Genomic DNA, 12,392 nt, shown 5'->3' with positions numbered 1-12,392 from the left:
CTCTCTCTCTCTCTCTCTCTCTCTCTCTCTCGCGCAAATGAATTCTTCTTCGCTATTTTGTGGTCTTTATGACATTTATGACAATTTGCCAAATAACGTTGCGCAAAACCGTTTCTCTTTGCTTCGCATCACATCGAAAATGTGAACAACGAAAAAGCAAATATCATAATCTCGAATCGAGCAAACGTGCACAAATTCCGTAGATTTTTAGAAAACGCAAATGAAACAGCAACTGATTTTTTCGTTTGCCGAATTTAAATTTTGATGAATAAATTAACAATAATATTTCACAACTATATATTATCGTCGAATAAAAGAAAATGATTGGGAATATTTCAACAAAAAATCAGCCGCAAAATCAAATTATAATGATGCCATTTCATTGGGTATCATTTCGGAGAGATTGTCTCAAAACACATCGTCTGCACGGTTTGGAATCAATTTGTCCGGCAGCTAAAGTTCAACTATCATAATTTATAGGCACACTTTATTTTTGAGCGAACCGCAAAACGGAATTATTTTTGACTGAATTGATTTGTTGATAAATATGTTAGCTGAAAGAACCTAACGACGTTTTAACTTTACGAACTCTTTATTCCGAAATGACGAACACACGCTACATTCAGCTGACGTACGAACGGTCTAATATGAGTATCGTCATCAAAACCGATTTTGCACCGGCTGCTAACGTGGCAATAAACTCTATTTTCATATCTATGAAATCAAAGAGATGAGAAATCGTTAAAAAAACACATAATTCTCACGCTGAACGACCGCAATTTTCAAATTCATAATTTAACGCATAGAAAGAAAGCGAAAGAAAATGAAAAAAAAAACAGAATGATTGAAGAAAAAAAATTTTTCCTAAGAATAAACCAAATTTATTTACGAATCTGAAGTTTCATTTTGAGCTCCCTCCAGTGAATGGCAATGTTCTTCTAAAAAAAAAATCCGATCATTCGTTTATCAACACGAGCGCATGTCAACCACGGTAATTTGGTGTCTTTTGTTGCAGATTTACCCAACACAATGGATCAATTCATGAGTTTTTTTACCTCTCTAGCTCTCAACAGCGAAACAATGTGTTGACATTTGTAGAGCTATTAGCAATGAAATTATCCAATTGTACAGCACATTCATACTCAAATATAATTGGGTATTGTGACGGTTGGCCAAAAAAAGAATTTCGGTTTGAATCGCTTTTTGTACGTCTTCCAAATAACCAAATTCAATCGAACCAAATGTTCTATTGTGATTCCGTTTCACTGTTTGCATCGCATACTCACACACACACACACACACACACACACACACACACAAGCACAGTAAACATTGAGCTACTTTTTGTTGGCGGCGACACAAACATTTTGACATATGTTTTGTGATGCAGCAACCATAGTAAACAATGTCGTTTGAAAAGCAGTTGTCAAGCAGTAACCATCGTTGATAAAATAAACAAAATGCGATGACAACCATGGAAACAAATGAACCATTTTCTAGCAACCGAAAATAATTAGTTGTCGAACTGAATTTGAAACACAAGTTCGCATTTCGCGAGAAATAACAATTATCAGAAAAATATTTACATTTGTACAAAAAATGGGTTCTTCTGCTGAAAGTGAACGTAATTTAGAGTTGGAATTGCTGTGTAAAAATATTAAAAGTAGCGAAAAATCGAAGCGCCAAATTGCGTTAAAAGAACTCTTGCAAATTGTATCGAAACAAACGAATGATGCGGATTTGAAGAGGTTACTTGATCAAACTTATTTGCATTTGGTAAAATGCTACACGGACCGATTTGAATCGACGCGTTCACTGGCTATTTTGATTGTAAATGAGTTGTTGAGCCGCTTTGATGGACGCAACGAATTCTTTTTGGATTATATTCTGCCAACGATTAGGCGACGCATTGGTCTACCGGAAATTGTTGAGGAGAGTGAAGAAGTGCAATTGCAATTGCTGGAACAAGTGGGCCGAATCGTTGACAAGTTTCAGTCGAAAGATGAAGATTTCCTCATGCGAGTTTATAATGATGTCATGGATATTGTGATTAGAAATCTATCCAATCAATATGCAAACGCACATCGACAATGCTGCAAAGTGATTCAATTGCTAGCCATCGCTACACCCAGTTTTTATATTCGAGCTGAAAACTTGGTCGATCCATTAATCGCACTGTTGTGTCATCGGCAATCAGCCACACGGACAACAGCTGTTGAAACGCTAGGTGATTGTTTAATGTTTGATTTATTTTTTAATTGAAATATCATGTTAACGACTCAATCTTCATTAAAAAATTTATTGGCCCGTTGATGTTTCCATTATGCCGTCTTTGTTCTTCGTTTCCCATTCTTTTTTCCACGCTTTTGTGTACAGACACATTAATTTATTTTATTTTTATTTTTTCATTTCTTTCGCATTGGAAAAGGCATCGTTGGCTTGTATATTAACAACAAAAACGATAAACTTGTGCAGAGCATTGTTTCGATTTCACCGCTATTAACCGACTCAGTGGCCGCTGTTCGTCGCATGTGCGGCATTGTTGGCTGCAAATGGCTTATGCAACTTCGCGATCGATATTCATTCTTTGAACGAATTGTGCCATTGGTTTTATGCTGGTAATTTATTTTCTTGTATTGTTCTAGGTTGATGTATTTTTTTGGTCCGTTGAAAATTAGCATTCTGTGGCTTTATCGGTCGATTTTTGTATTGAAACATTGTTTTTTTTTCATTTTTCATCTTCTCGACTTTATGTCAACTTTTCTTTTGTTTGATTTCTTTAGTTGTTTTCAATATTCTTTCCAATTTCTTCATTTTACTTTATTTTTCTCTTTTCTCCTCTTTTTAAAAATGTTCTTCTTTCCCAATTGAATTTCCACTATCCATAGCCTAAAAGATGACTTAGCCGATATTCGTGAAGAGATTAATTTGCTATTCATTCATTGTGGTGATCAATATTTCGAAGAAAATGAAAAGGAATTACAGCGCATTGAGTTGATCGATCACGAGTACCCTTGCTCAAACTATATCGAAACGGTAGCTAAAAAGCGTCCAACCCTCGGATGTCGAGCGCTAGTGCAAAAAAGTCTCCGTATGATCAATATAATCGTCAAAGAAATTCAAGATTGGAAAGAGCCCGTTCGATTGCACTCCTTAAAACTACTCTGGGAAGTGGTTTTATTTGCTGAAAAAGCCTTCACCTGTAAATTCATGGAATTGTTTCCCGTCTTGGCGAAGGCATGTCAAGATGATGAGAATAGTGTCGTGAAAGAGGCAAAACGTGTCGCATTTTTAATGGGCCAATTACTAAATTATAGCGATTGGATGGAGCACGCAATGAGAGATCTCAAGAAATTTCCATCGTGTTTGGGAATATTGCGATGCTTCAATTCGTTATTTGCTGGCGCTGAACTTGAACAGAAGCAAAATAGCATCGAAGAAATTGCAAAACTTATTTCCACTTCGGAAATGTGTCACAATTTAAATGAAGTTCATCAAAGTGTTTTGCTCGATCTCATCGAACAAATGGTTAAAATCCTTTTGGATAAAGTTGAAATGAACGAACGATCTGATATTGCGTCATCGTCAAATTTACTTGCTGACGAAGAAAGATACTTATTTGAAATTCTGGTGAAAACAATCGCCCTGTCAAATGCACACGAAAATGAAGAAATTACAAACCGAGGCTTGCAGTTATATGAACAATTTTGTAGAACACCCGAGAATCGTGTGGTTTTGCAAGGAAAATACACAAAGGCCATTATTATTGGTATTGAAGATTTGGATTGCGAACACTCGGAACGATCTGAACGAATTGTCATGCTGTTCGGATGCATAAAATTGTGCGGCTTTCAGAAAGAGTACTTCGATTCAACTCAATCAGCCGTTAAAATGGTTCTGGACAACAGCACGGCAAACGCACAAATTAAAATTCTTTCTGGTGTTTCGATGGTGAGTGAATTGTATTAATTATATGCCATTTGAATCGCTCAGAATGAACTTTTTTCCGATTTTTTTTTTCACCAATAAAATGGCGTTTTTCAGGCATTCCTGGATTATAATCACGAGAACATGGAAGAAGAAGCCTTGGATTTATTAACACGTTTCATAAAAGATATTCTGGAACCAGCTTTAGTATGGAAAGCTGGTCGAAATGCGGAATCGATTCGTGCGATGGCAATTCAAGCACTTTGTTCCATTGGATACTCTTGTACTACTGAAGCTCGTGGAATATTTCCAAGCCTAGCAAAGCATTTCATTTCATTGGTTGAAGATGAATTGGCAATAACCAGAGCTTATGCGATTCGTTGCATTTTAAAATCCGGACCATTTCCATATGAAGACTATCGACAACTGACAATAGGTTTGAACATGTGATTGGAATCGTTTAAACAATTTCATGATATGATCCAATGATTGAAAAATTACAGATATTCTGAGCCGATTGGATGATCCATGCGCAAATGTTAGAAGTCTTGCCATTGAATGTTTACCGTTGCTTGAAGTAGACCGCACCGATGATTTGTTTAGTGAAACCAGTTATTCGACTTTGGCTGAAGCAGTTATTTCTCGTTTGTTTTTATATCTCGATGATCCTTTCATTAAAATTCGTCCGATTTTATTGGGTAAAATAATTATCAGAAATTTTATTATTTTCCACCTTTTTGGAACTCAAAAGAGCTAATTCTCGAGTTCAAATTGTGCATTCTTTTTAGATTCACTTTCAATGATGGCAAAGAAACACCCGGTTGTGTTTGAAAACGAAACCAATAAGCTACCGAGTAACTACCTATACAACGATGTTATCAATGAATTGAAGAAATTGCGTCTAGAATGATAGGGAGGGAACAAAACAAAGGCAAAAGATGATAGGAAAGAAGAACTAATTCATATCAAATAAGAAAAATTGAATAATTACCATAAGAAAGAAAAAATGGAGCGAGAAAAAAAAACAGAATTGAAGTGTGAAATACAAAAAATCACATTTTTCATTGTTAATTTAACAACATTACACATTTGGCCATTGAAAATACTCCCGAATAATATGGTATGCTTATAATTGAAAATATTAAAATAAAACCCAGTTTCAATTCAAACGAATCCAAGAATTATAATTATCTTATGTCTAACGTACCGTAACTGCGATCCATTGGTCTTTTGGTGTGCGGATAGTGCCGGTAATGTTTTCACTGAATTTAACCGGTTTCGTGCCATCGGGTACTTTGACGCTGAATGCTTGCAAAAATGCAGTTGTGAATAGAAATAGCATATTCCGTGCGAAAGTCTCGCCCGCGCAAAGGCGTTTGCCAGCTCCAAACGGCAATGAAATGTCTTTGCTCAAACATAACTTTCCCGATGCATCTAAAAATCGTTCTGGTCGGAATTTGTATGGACTATCCCAAGCGTTAGAGTCTTTCATGGCTGCATCAAGAGCAGGCATTACAATCGTTCCCTTTGGAATGGTGTATCCTAAAAATTTGGTGTCAACCAATGCTTTGTGTGGCATTCCAGATGGTACTAACGTTTCAAAGCGCATTATTTCCCGGAGACACGCTTCTGTATATGGTAAACTGCAACGAAAGAATTTTTGCATTCATTTTCACATTCAGTTGAACGGAAAGTTTTTTTAAACCACAAAGAGAGATTAAACTAACTTGATGCGATCATCCAACGTTGGTGGTCGTCCTTGTCCAACGACATGATCAATTTCAGCTTGAATTTTGCGCTGTACTTCAGGCTCTTGGAAAATTTGCTGGAACAAAAATGTGATTGTCGACGGGATTGTTGTTAAGGTTGGCAAGGCGAAATCAACACATGTCAACACCATTTGGCTATCTACAATTCAAACAGACACATATCTGTTATTTTTTTCTTTTCGAAGGTGAAGAATGACGAAATATGAAATTACACGAAAAATGTGTTGTTAGATCCGAAGCATGCGCACGTAATTTATTAATGTACATATCGACAAAGTGTCGTTCATGGCTTTCGTCGAAGGTTCGAATTTGTTCATCAACAATTTCCTAATAAATAAAATGTATGAGTAAATAAAGCTGAAACTCGGTAAATATTCAATGGAAAAAAAAATACTTTGAAATAGTGATACAGGTCGACCGAACATTCTCTACCAGCTCTGTAGTCCGACCATTCGGGAAAAAATTTCGCAAAACTTGGGATGATACTGTACAGTTTTCCATAGTCATCCGTTTTTCGTTGGAATATAAAGGAATTTTCAGTCGCTCTGTATAAAAAGGAATTTCATTATTGATTGGAAAAAAATTCTTTATGAGGATTAAAAATTACCTGAAAAGATCATCCATTTTTTTCCTCGGAATAGTCTCATTCAGCAATGTGGCCAACAGGCAGTTCCCAAACAATGGACCAATTGCATACGGCATCAACATTTTACCATCTTCGAAGTATTTCTTTTGAAATGAACAGAATTTGGAAATTGAAGCCATTTTTTTCATTTGAATTCCAAATTAGAATCAAAAATGATAAAAAGATAAATTCAAGCAAATGTAGAAAATAAACCCGAATCGAAATTACCTTTTCGTGTGAAAATTTCGCTCCATTTTTTATAATATCAATGTATTGAGAAATTTGGATTTGAATTTCGATTTCCAAGGAATTAAATCGTCTCCCGAACCCAAAGTCCCTCAAATATCTCAAAGCGAATCGTCTTTGCTCATGCCAAAGAGCAGAATCCGTGAAAAAAATTCCTGCATTTTTGAATTATGTCCCATTTTAACGAAAGAAATAAAAATTAATTAAATTTATTGCTTTATCATTCGATTCATACGTTCTCACCATGCAAATCCAATTCAGGATGCCTCATCCTACCTAGAATATTATAACCATTATTGAAGAGTATTTATTTAAAGAAAAATCACCAAAAGTCATTTTATCTACCCATTAAAATATCGGGTCTGCCATCGAAATCACGGTGATTCAAAACTTTTTTCACATTTTCACTGTCATTCACAATAACAACCGGATGTTGGCCCAAATGAATCCCAATCACAGTACTTTTATAAAACTGACAAATTCGATTGACGGCATAATGCAAGTCCTTGTGATTTAACAACAGCATGAAAATATAGCTTCCAAACCTATGGGTATTTATGTGAGTTGAATCAATTGAATTTATCTGTTTCATTGCAATTTTGTTACAGATTCGCACATTCTCTGCGAATTCTTTGCAAATTTTCCACTTCTATGCTTTGTTACTGCGAATGACAACTAATAAGCTGCCACAATTTTGGATTTGACAAATTCGCGAAGAATGCGTAGAATGTTGGAAAGGATTTGAAATGGGAATGCATTCGAATTTTGTGAACTCCGGTCAATTTGCGAATAGATACATTTTTATTTACCATGGCACTTTCGGTGGTCCTGAAATGAACGATTTTTTTATTATATAATTTTTTTTTTTACATAATTCAGCTGCAAATTGGTCATTTTTGATTGATGTCAAATTCCTTTTTTTTGCAAGAATTTTACTGACAATGAATTATTTTGTTTCAAAAACCATTTTTCAACGAAATAATTTCAATTTACCCGGTGGAAAATTGGGTGGTCTCGAAAATAGGTACGCATATATATTATATACTACAACCAGAAAGAAAAAGTTGGCCAAAATGAGAGAAATCATTTTTTTTTTAAACTTTTCATTCACTTTTCCCACTGGGAATGTTCAGTTTATTCACACAAACAGTTTAGCACTGAAGCTCAAATCAAAAGAAACTGGGGAAACAACAGGGAAATGATCACCTCTTATATTGTCCGATTGACGAAAGCACTAAAACAATAAGTATAATTTAATTCAAGATTGGATACCTGTAATTTGCAGGTGCAACCAGTTTGTCGGCTCGTGCTAGCCAACGATATTTCGATTATTCACTTCAGTAGTGATATGATTTTATCGACGATTATTTACGAGAGATACTATTCTTCTATGTTTTGAAAGGAACGCTTTATCAAAGAGGATCTTAATATCGAAATGATTTTTTTTAACTTTTTAAATAGTGTTTTGGGATCCTGCATGATCAATAAAATAATGATAAAAAATAAAGCGCAAATAAATTGTATTTTCCAAATTTGAATTTCGAATACCAAATGATTGATCAATTTATTGTATGAACTTTTGAAGAAAGTGTTGTAATCGAACAAATATTGATATTAATTATTAATTTTGAATAAATCGATTCAAGTAAACACATGGGCATAAGGAATGAACAATCTATTGATATCCCATTTGACGTTGATATTTCGATTTGTAAGTGCTTGTTGGTTTTTTTTACTTTCAAAGTAATACTTTGTAAGCACTCATACTGAACTCACGCGACTTTTGACATGCATCATAGTAAATATTATTATCTATATCAGAATTGATTACGACTTCTGATTGCCTGCCGATATATCTTGGGGCGAGTTCTCTGTGCCGGAAGTATTGCAACAATATGTGTATTGAGTAACAACTTGAGTTGTAGATATAAATTTACATGTAAATCGATTTGTATTTTTCCACAAGTTGAGCACATCGCAACAAAGTAACTTCAAGAGAATGAATTGTACAAACGGGAATGTGTAAACACTATCATCAATTTCATGAGAGTCATTCAACGTTGACTCAGATTTTTGCTCAGAGAACGACAAATTCAACTACAACGAATTTTGCATTGAGATAGGCCCAACACAAAAAGATGTCATTCAAAAAACTGTTGAATGTATTCAAATACAACACATGTTCAATGAGTTATTGTCTTTTGGATTTGGTTCTTTATAAAAAGAATAATTTCGTACTTTGCTTGCAATTTAATCTGTGTGTATCGTTCAAGAAGCAGCAATTGCAAATTCATCACACATGATGAGTTACGATAGCATTTATTCAGGCGTAAATTATATCATGGTTGATGTCATCAATATGTTAAAAAAAAAATTGATGATGAAGTGAACTAAATTTGAAGGAAAAAACGAATCACCTTCAATTCAAATTTAATCGCTATTCTAAAGCTATACGTGTTCCAATTGTATGGTTCTGATTCATGTGATGGATGAAATGTGTTTCGACTCGATTGTTCATAAACCAATGACAAAATGGTTATTTTCCTCGAAATATTATGGTTTCATTTATTTGGAATGGCTTATTTCACTCTGATTGCTCCTTACAAGTGTGAATAATTCAAATAAGGTTTGAAATTGAATACGATGATTTATCGATATATGTGGTAAATGCTCGTAATTGTAGGAATCTGAAGAATCAAAGGATTGTCACAAAGGTCTAAACGTGAAAAATAAGAAAATTACCGAATTTTCAATTGATTTTATAATTAATAAATTGGTTCTGTTGAAAAATAACACCGGTCTTTTGATTGCCACCTTCCTTTTAAAACCTCAATCTGCAACTTTAAAAGAGTTTATTTATTATTTATTCACTGAAGTTGTTGGATGTTAAATTTGGAGTTTAACAATTGTAATGGTTTTTCAACCCTCTAATGCATTAATTTTTCCCATGGCTGGGAGTACTGGTACTTGGTTGATTTTTTGTCATAGATAATTAAAAAAAATATTCATTATCTCGAATTCCTTACGGTTTAGCGTAGCCGTGCAGTGTTTCGACTACGCGGGCGCGTAATTGAAACTACGAAACTTTTTGACAGCTCAGAAACACTGCGAAAGTACATGCTTTAAATTATTATTAGTGCTATATTAAGTATCGCCAGTTTTTTATTGTTAATTCCATTTAAAATTTATGGTAAAAATTCAAATTTGTTCAAAAAATGTTTTAAATTCAAGCGATTGCAAAGTAAACAATCTCAGACGTTTGATCCAATATCTCAGAATCGATTCGCATTAGTCAAATTCGTATACCGAAGAAGTGCATCCTTAACCCTTTAATGCATTAATTTTTCCCTTGGCTGGAAGTACTGGTATTTGGTTGATTTTTGGCCGTAAACAATTAAAAAAATATTCATAATCCTGGATTCTTCTTGGTTTCGTCAGGAAATGCGATTGACATAAATCAGAGAACAATCAAATCCATTGTTTAAAAGTGTCAAAAATGTGTCTTATTTCGAGTTCGAATAATTTATTTTGTCAAATTTTTGTTTTTGCACACATTCTTGTTTATAACTTTACAATCACACTACATAGACAATTATTGCCAAAGACAAAAATAAAGAGAAATCATTGACGAATAAAAAGCTAATTACTTTGAAGCAATGTGATCCGATGTACGGTTTACGTTCTACAGGCGTTCAAATGTTGCCCGTCTAGAGGCGGTTGTATGCATTAGAGGGTTGAAGAAACTCGCCAATTACATAATATACACATACAAAATTGAATAAATAAACTTCTTATAGCAATCAAATTAATTTTATTTAATTCCTTCAAATTTAAAAGGTAATAAAAATAAAAAAATAAATTTAAATAATCAAAAATATATCTTATTCACTGATCGAAGTTATATGCACATACTCAAGCATCTAATGATACTTAAGCAACTCTCTGACATGTACAATCGCATAGTTAATGTCAATAGTGCCTCCTTAAGGAATCAGCTGTTGATCAACTGTTTTTCACATTATTTTCTATTTGGTACATAGTATTTCGGTTTGATTTTATTGCGTTAGTGAATATCTAACAAAATCAACTTTAAATCTATGGATAAATTGGAAAAAATTTCAGTTATTATGGACAACTTCAGACCGCGATGGTGTCGCGAAAATTCATCACTTTATTCCAAAAACTCAAACACGTTTCATAACAACGAACATCAATGAAATGTCAAAATACTACGAACAATGTTTTCAAAAGTACTTAATTAAGTGATGAGCGCGTAAATGTGGAGAAGCCACTAGTAAAAAATTGCTTCACTGCGAAGGTAAGCGGTTTAGTCAGGAAGTGCGATTGACATAAATCAGAGAACAATCAAATCCATTGTTTAAAAGTGTCAAAAATATGTCTAATTTTGAAAGAGAATGATTTATTTTGTCAAATTTTCGTTTTTGCGCACATTCTTGTTTATAACTCAGACAAAAACCGCTTGATGTAGACGAATAATGCAAAAGACGAAATTATAGAGGACACCTTAGAGAATAGAAATGCCTTTTGAAGCAATGTGATCCGACATACGGTTCACGTTATACTGGCATTCAAATGTTGCCCGTCTAAAGGCGGTTGTATGCATTAGAGGGTTAATTGAATGAAGTGTTAATGTGTCTATAGACAAGAACTCTTTTTGAGAAGACACTTTTATGGCAATATTCCCAGTTGAACTATCGATCGTTCATATAAAAAATAAGTATTCAGGATGTGAAATAACTTTATTGTTGACCAATTATATCAAAAAGAAATCTGGAAGAACACTTTTGAGTGACACGTTCTTTGCACACTTTTCTAAGAATTTTCATTGATAATTATACGTTTTTAATTTAGAACAGCCCGTTACTAATTGTATTGTTTTTTTCATGCAAGTATTTAATATTATAGTGAGTCGGTGAAAGGTATAAATAGACCGATTTCCAGTAGTTCTTCATCATTTACCAGTTGTCATTGGTTCGTTATTGATACAAAATTGGTTCAAGTGTTAGCTTTTATTCATCAAAATATTAAGTTTCAGTGCACGCCGATCAAATTCAACACAAAAATGAATAAAATGGCGAAATTCAATGTACTTGAATTTAATCAATGGATCATGAGCGAAGTCGGACTTTATTCTTATCGTTTGACCGAACCGACCAACGAATTTTTCACGTCCATCAGTAGCTACTACCATATGTTCATAATATTTGGTTTTAGTATCATATCAAGCGCGATTTACGTCTATTTGCATTGGCCGAACTTTGAACTGATTTTTGAATCAAGTTTTATAGTTTGTGCAAATATAGTAGCATTCGGAATGTTCTTTAACACTGGACTTCAAATGAAGAAAATTAAGATTTTGCATCTCAACCTGCAAGAAATAGTCGATAAACAAGGTAATTCTATGGTTTTTCATAAAGTAAATTTATTTTCATTGATGTAAAACTATGATAACTTCTCAAATCCTCCAATCAAAATTAGACCGTGATGATGAAATATACGCAAATTATTGGAAAGCCGAGCAAAAGTGTCGCAAGTACACAAAAGTGATATGCAGTTTCTTCTTTTTCCACGTATCGCTTGTGTTCTTCGTTTTATTGTATTCCATTTACTGTATTTGTACCGGACAATATGACATCACGAAATGGACACTTCCATTCGTCATCAGTGTTCCTTTTGATACTAATACATTTTTGGGATGGTATCTTCTGTGTTTCATTCAATTGAACATGGCTGCTGCATACGTTTCGGCCATATTGTCCCCAACATCGTACTTCGTTGCAAGCTCTGTGTACATTTGTGCCATT

At 34.0% G+C, this 12,392-nt stretch overlaps 3 protein-coding genes across 3 annotated transcripts in view; 1 reads left to right on the top strand and 2 right to left on the bottom strand.

The window, feature by feature from the left end:
- The window catches only part of LOC129566492 (dynein axonemal assembly factor 5), a 7,762-nt gene extending 2,810 nt beyond the window's left edge, over nt 1–4,952 (top strand). Inside the window, exons 1-6 of the mRNA XM_055442502.1 lie at nt 1–2,227; nt 2,429–2,618; nt 2,889–3,951; nt 4,045–4,363; nt 4,431–4,625; nt 4,716–4,952. The exon at nt 1–2,227 is cut by the window's left edge and continues 2,810 nt beyond it. Of these exons, the coding sequence (XP_055298477.1) occupies nt 1,600–2,227; nt 2,429–2,618; nt 2,889–3,951; nt 4,045–4,363; nt 4,431–4,625; nt 4,716–4,837 (2,517 nt within the window). The 5' untranslated portion in view covers nt 1–1,599 and the 3' untranslated portion in view covers nt 4,838–4,952. The remainder of the gene's footprint in view (nt 2,228–2,428; nt 2,619–2,888; nt 3,952–4,044; nt 4,364–4,430; nt 4,626–4,715) is intronic.
- Nucleotides 4,953–4,960: 8 nt separating this feature from the next.
- LOC129566498 (probable cytochrome P450 304a1) lies at nt 4,961–7,120 on the bottom strand. Its single transcript, XM_055442516.1, has 8 exons — nt 6,913–7,120; nt 6,811–6,843; nt 6,550–6,722; nt 6,304–6,425; nt 6,091–6,241; nt 5,909–6,023; nt 5,655–5,835; nt 4,961–5,570 (listed from the first exon to the last, which is right to left on the bottom strand). Exons 1-8 carry the CDS (start codon nt 7,091–7,093, stop codon nt 5,126–5,128), a joined length of 1,401 nt encoding a protein of 466 aa, XP_055298491.1. The 5' UTR covers nt 7,094–7,120; the 3' UTR covers nt 4,961–5,125.
- A 700-nt stretch (nt 7,121–7,820) lies between these two features.
- LOC129565658 (probable cytochrome P450 304a1) overlaps nt 7,821–12,392 on the bottom strand; it is a 16,629-nt gene continuing 12,057 nt past the window's right edge. Inside the window, exon 9 of the mRNA XM_055440769.1 lies at nt 7,821–7,839. Coding sequence (XP_055296744.1) covers nt 7,821–7,839 — 19 coding nt within the window. The remainder of the gene's footprint in view (nt 7,840–12,392) is intronic.

This window comes from Sitodiplosis mosellana, unplaced genomic scaffold, assembly GCF_009176505.1.
Source record: "Sitodiplosis mosellana isolate CC-2019 unplaced genomic scaffold, AAFC_SMos_1.0 Smas_scaffold_3, whole genome shotgun sequence".
NCBI classification, from domain to species: Eukaryota; Metazoa; Arthropoda; class Insecta; order Diptera; family Cecidomyiidae; genus Sitodiplosis; species Sitodiplosis mosellana.
The sequence above is the reverse complement of the archived record's forward strand: the minus strand, read 5'-3'. Positions and strand labels throughout refer to the sequence as shown.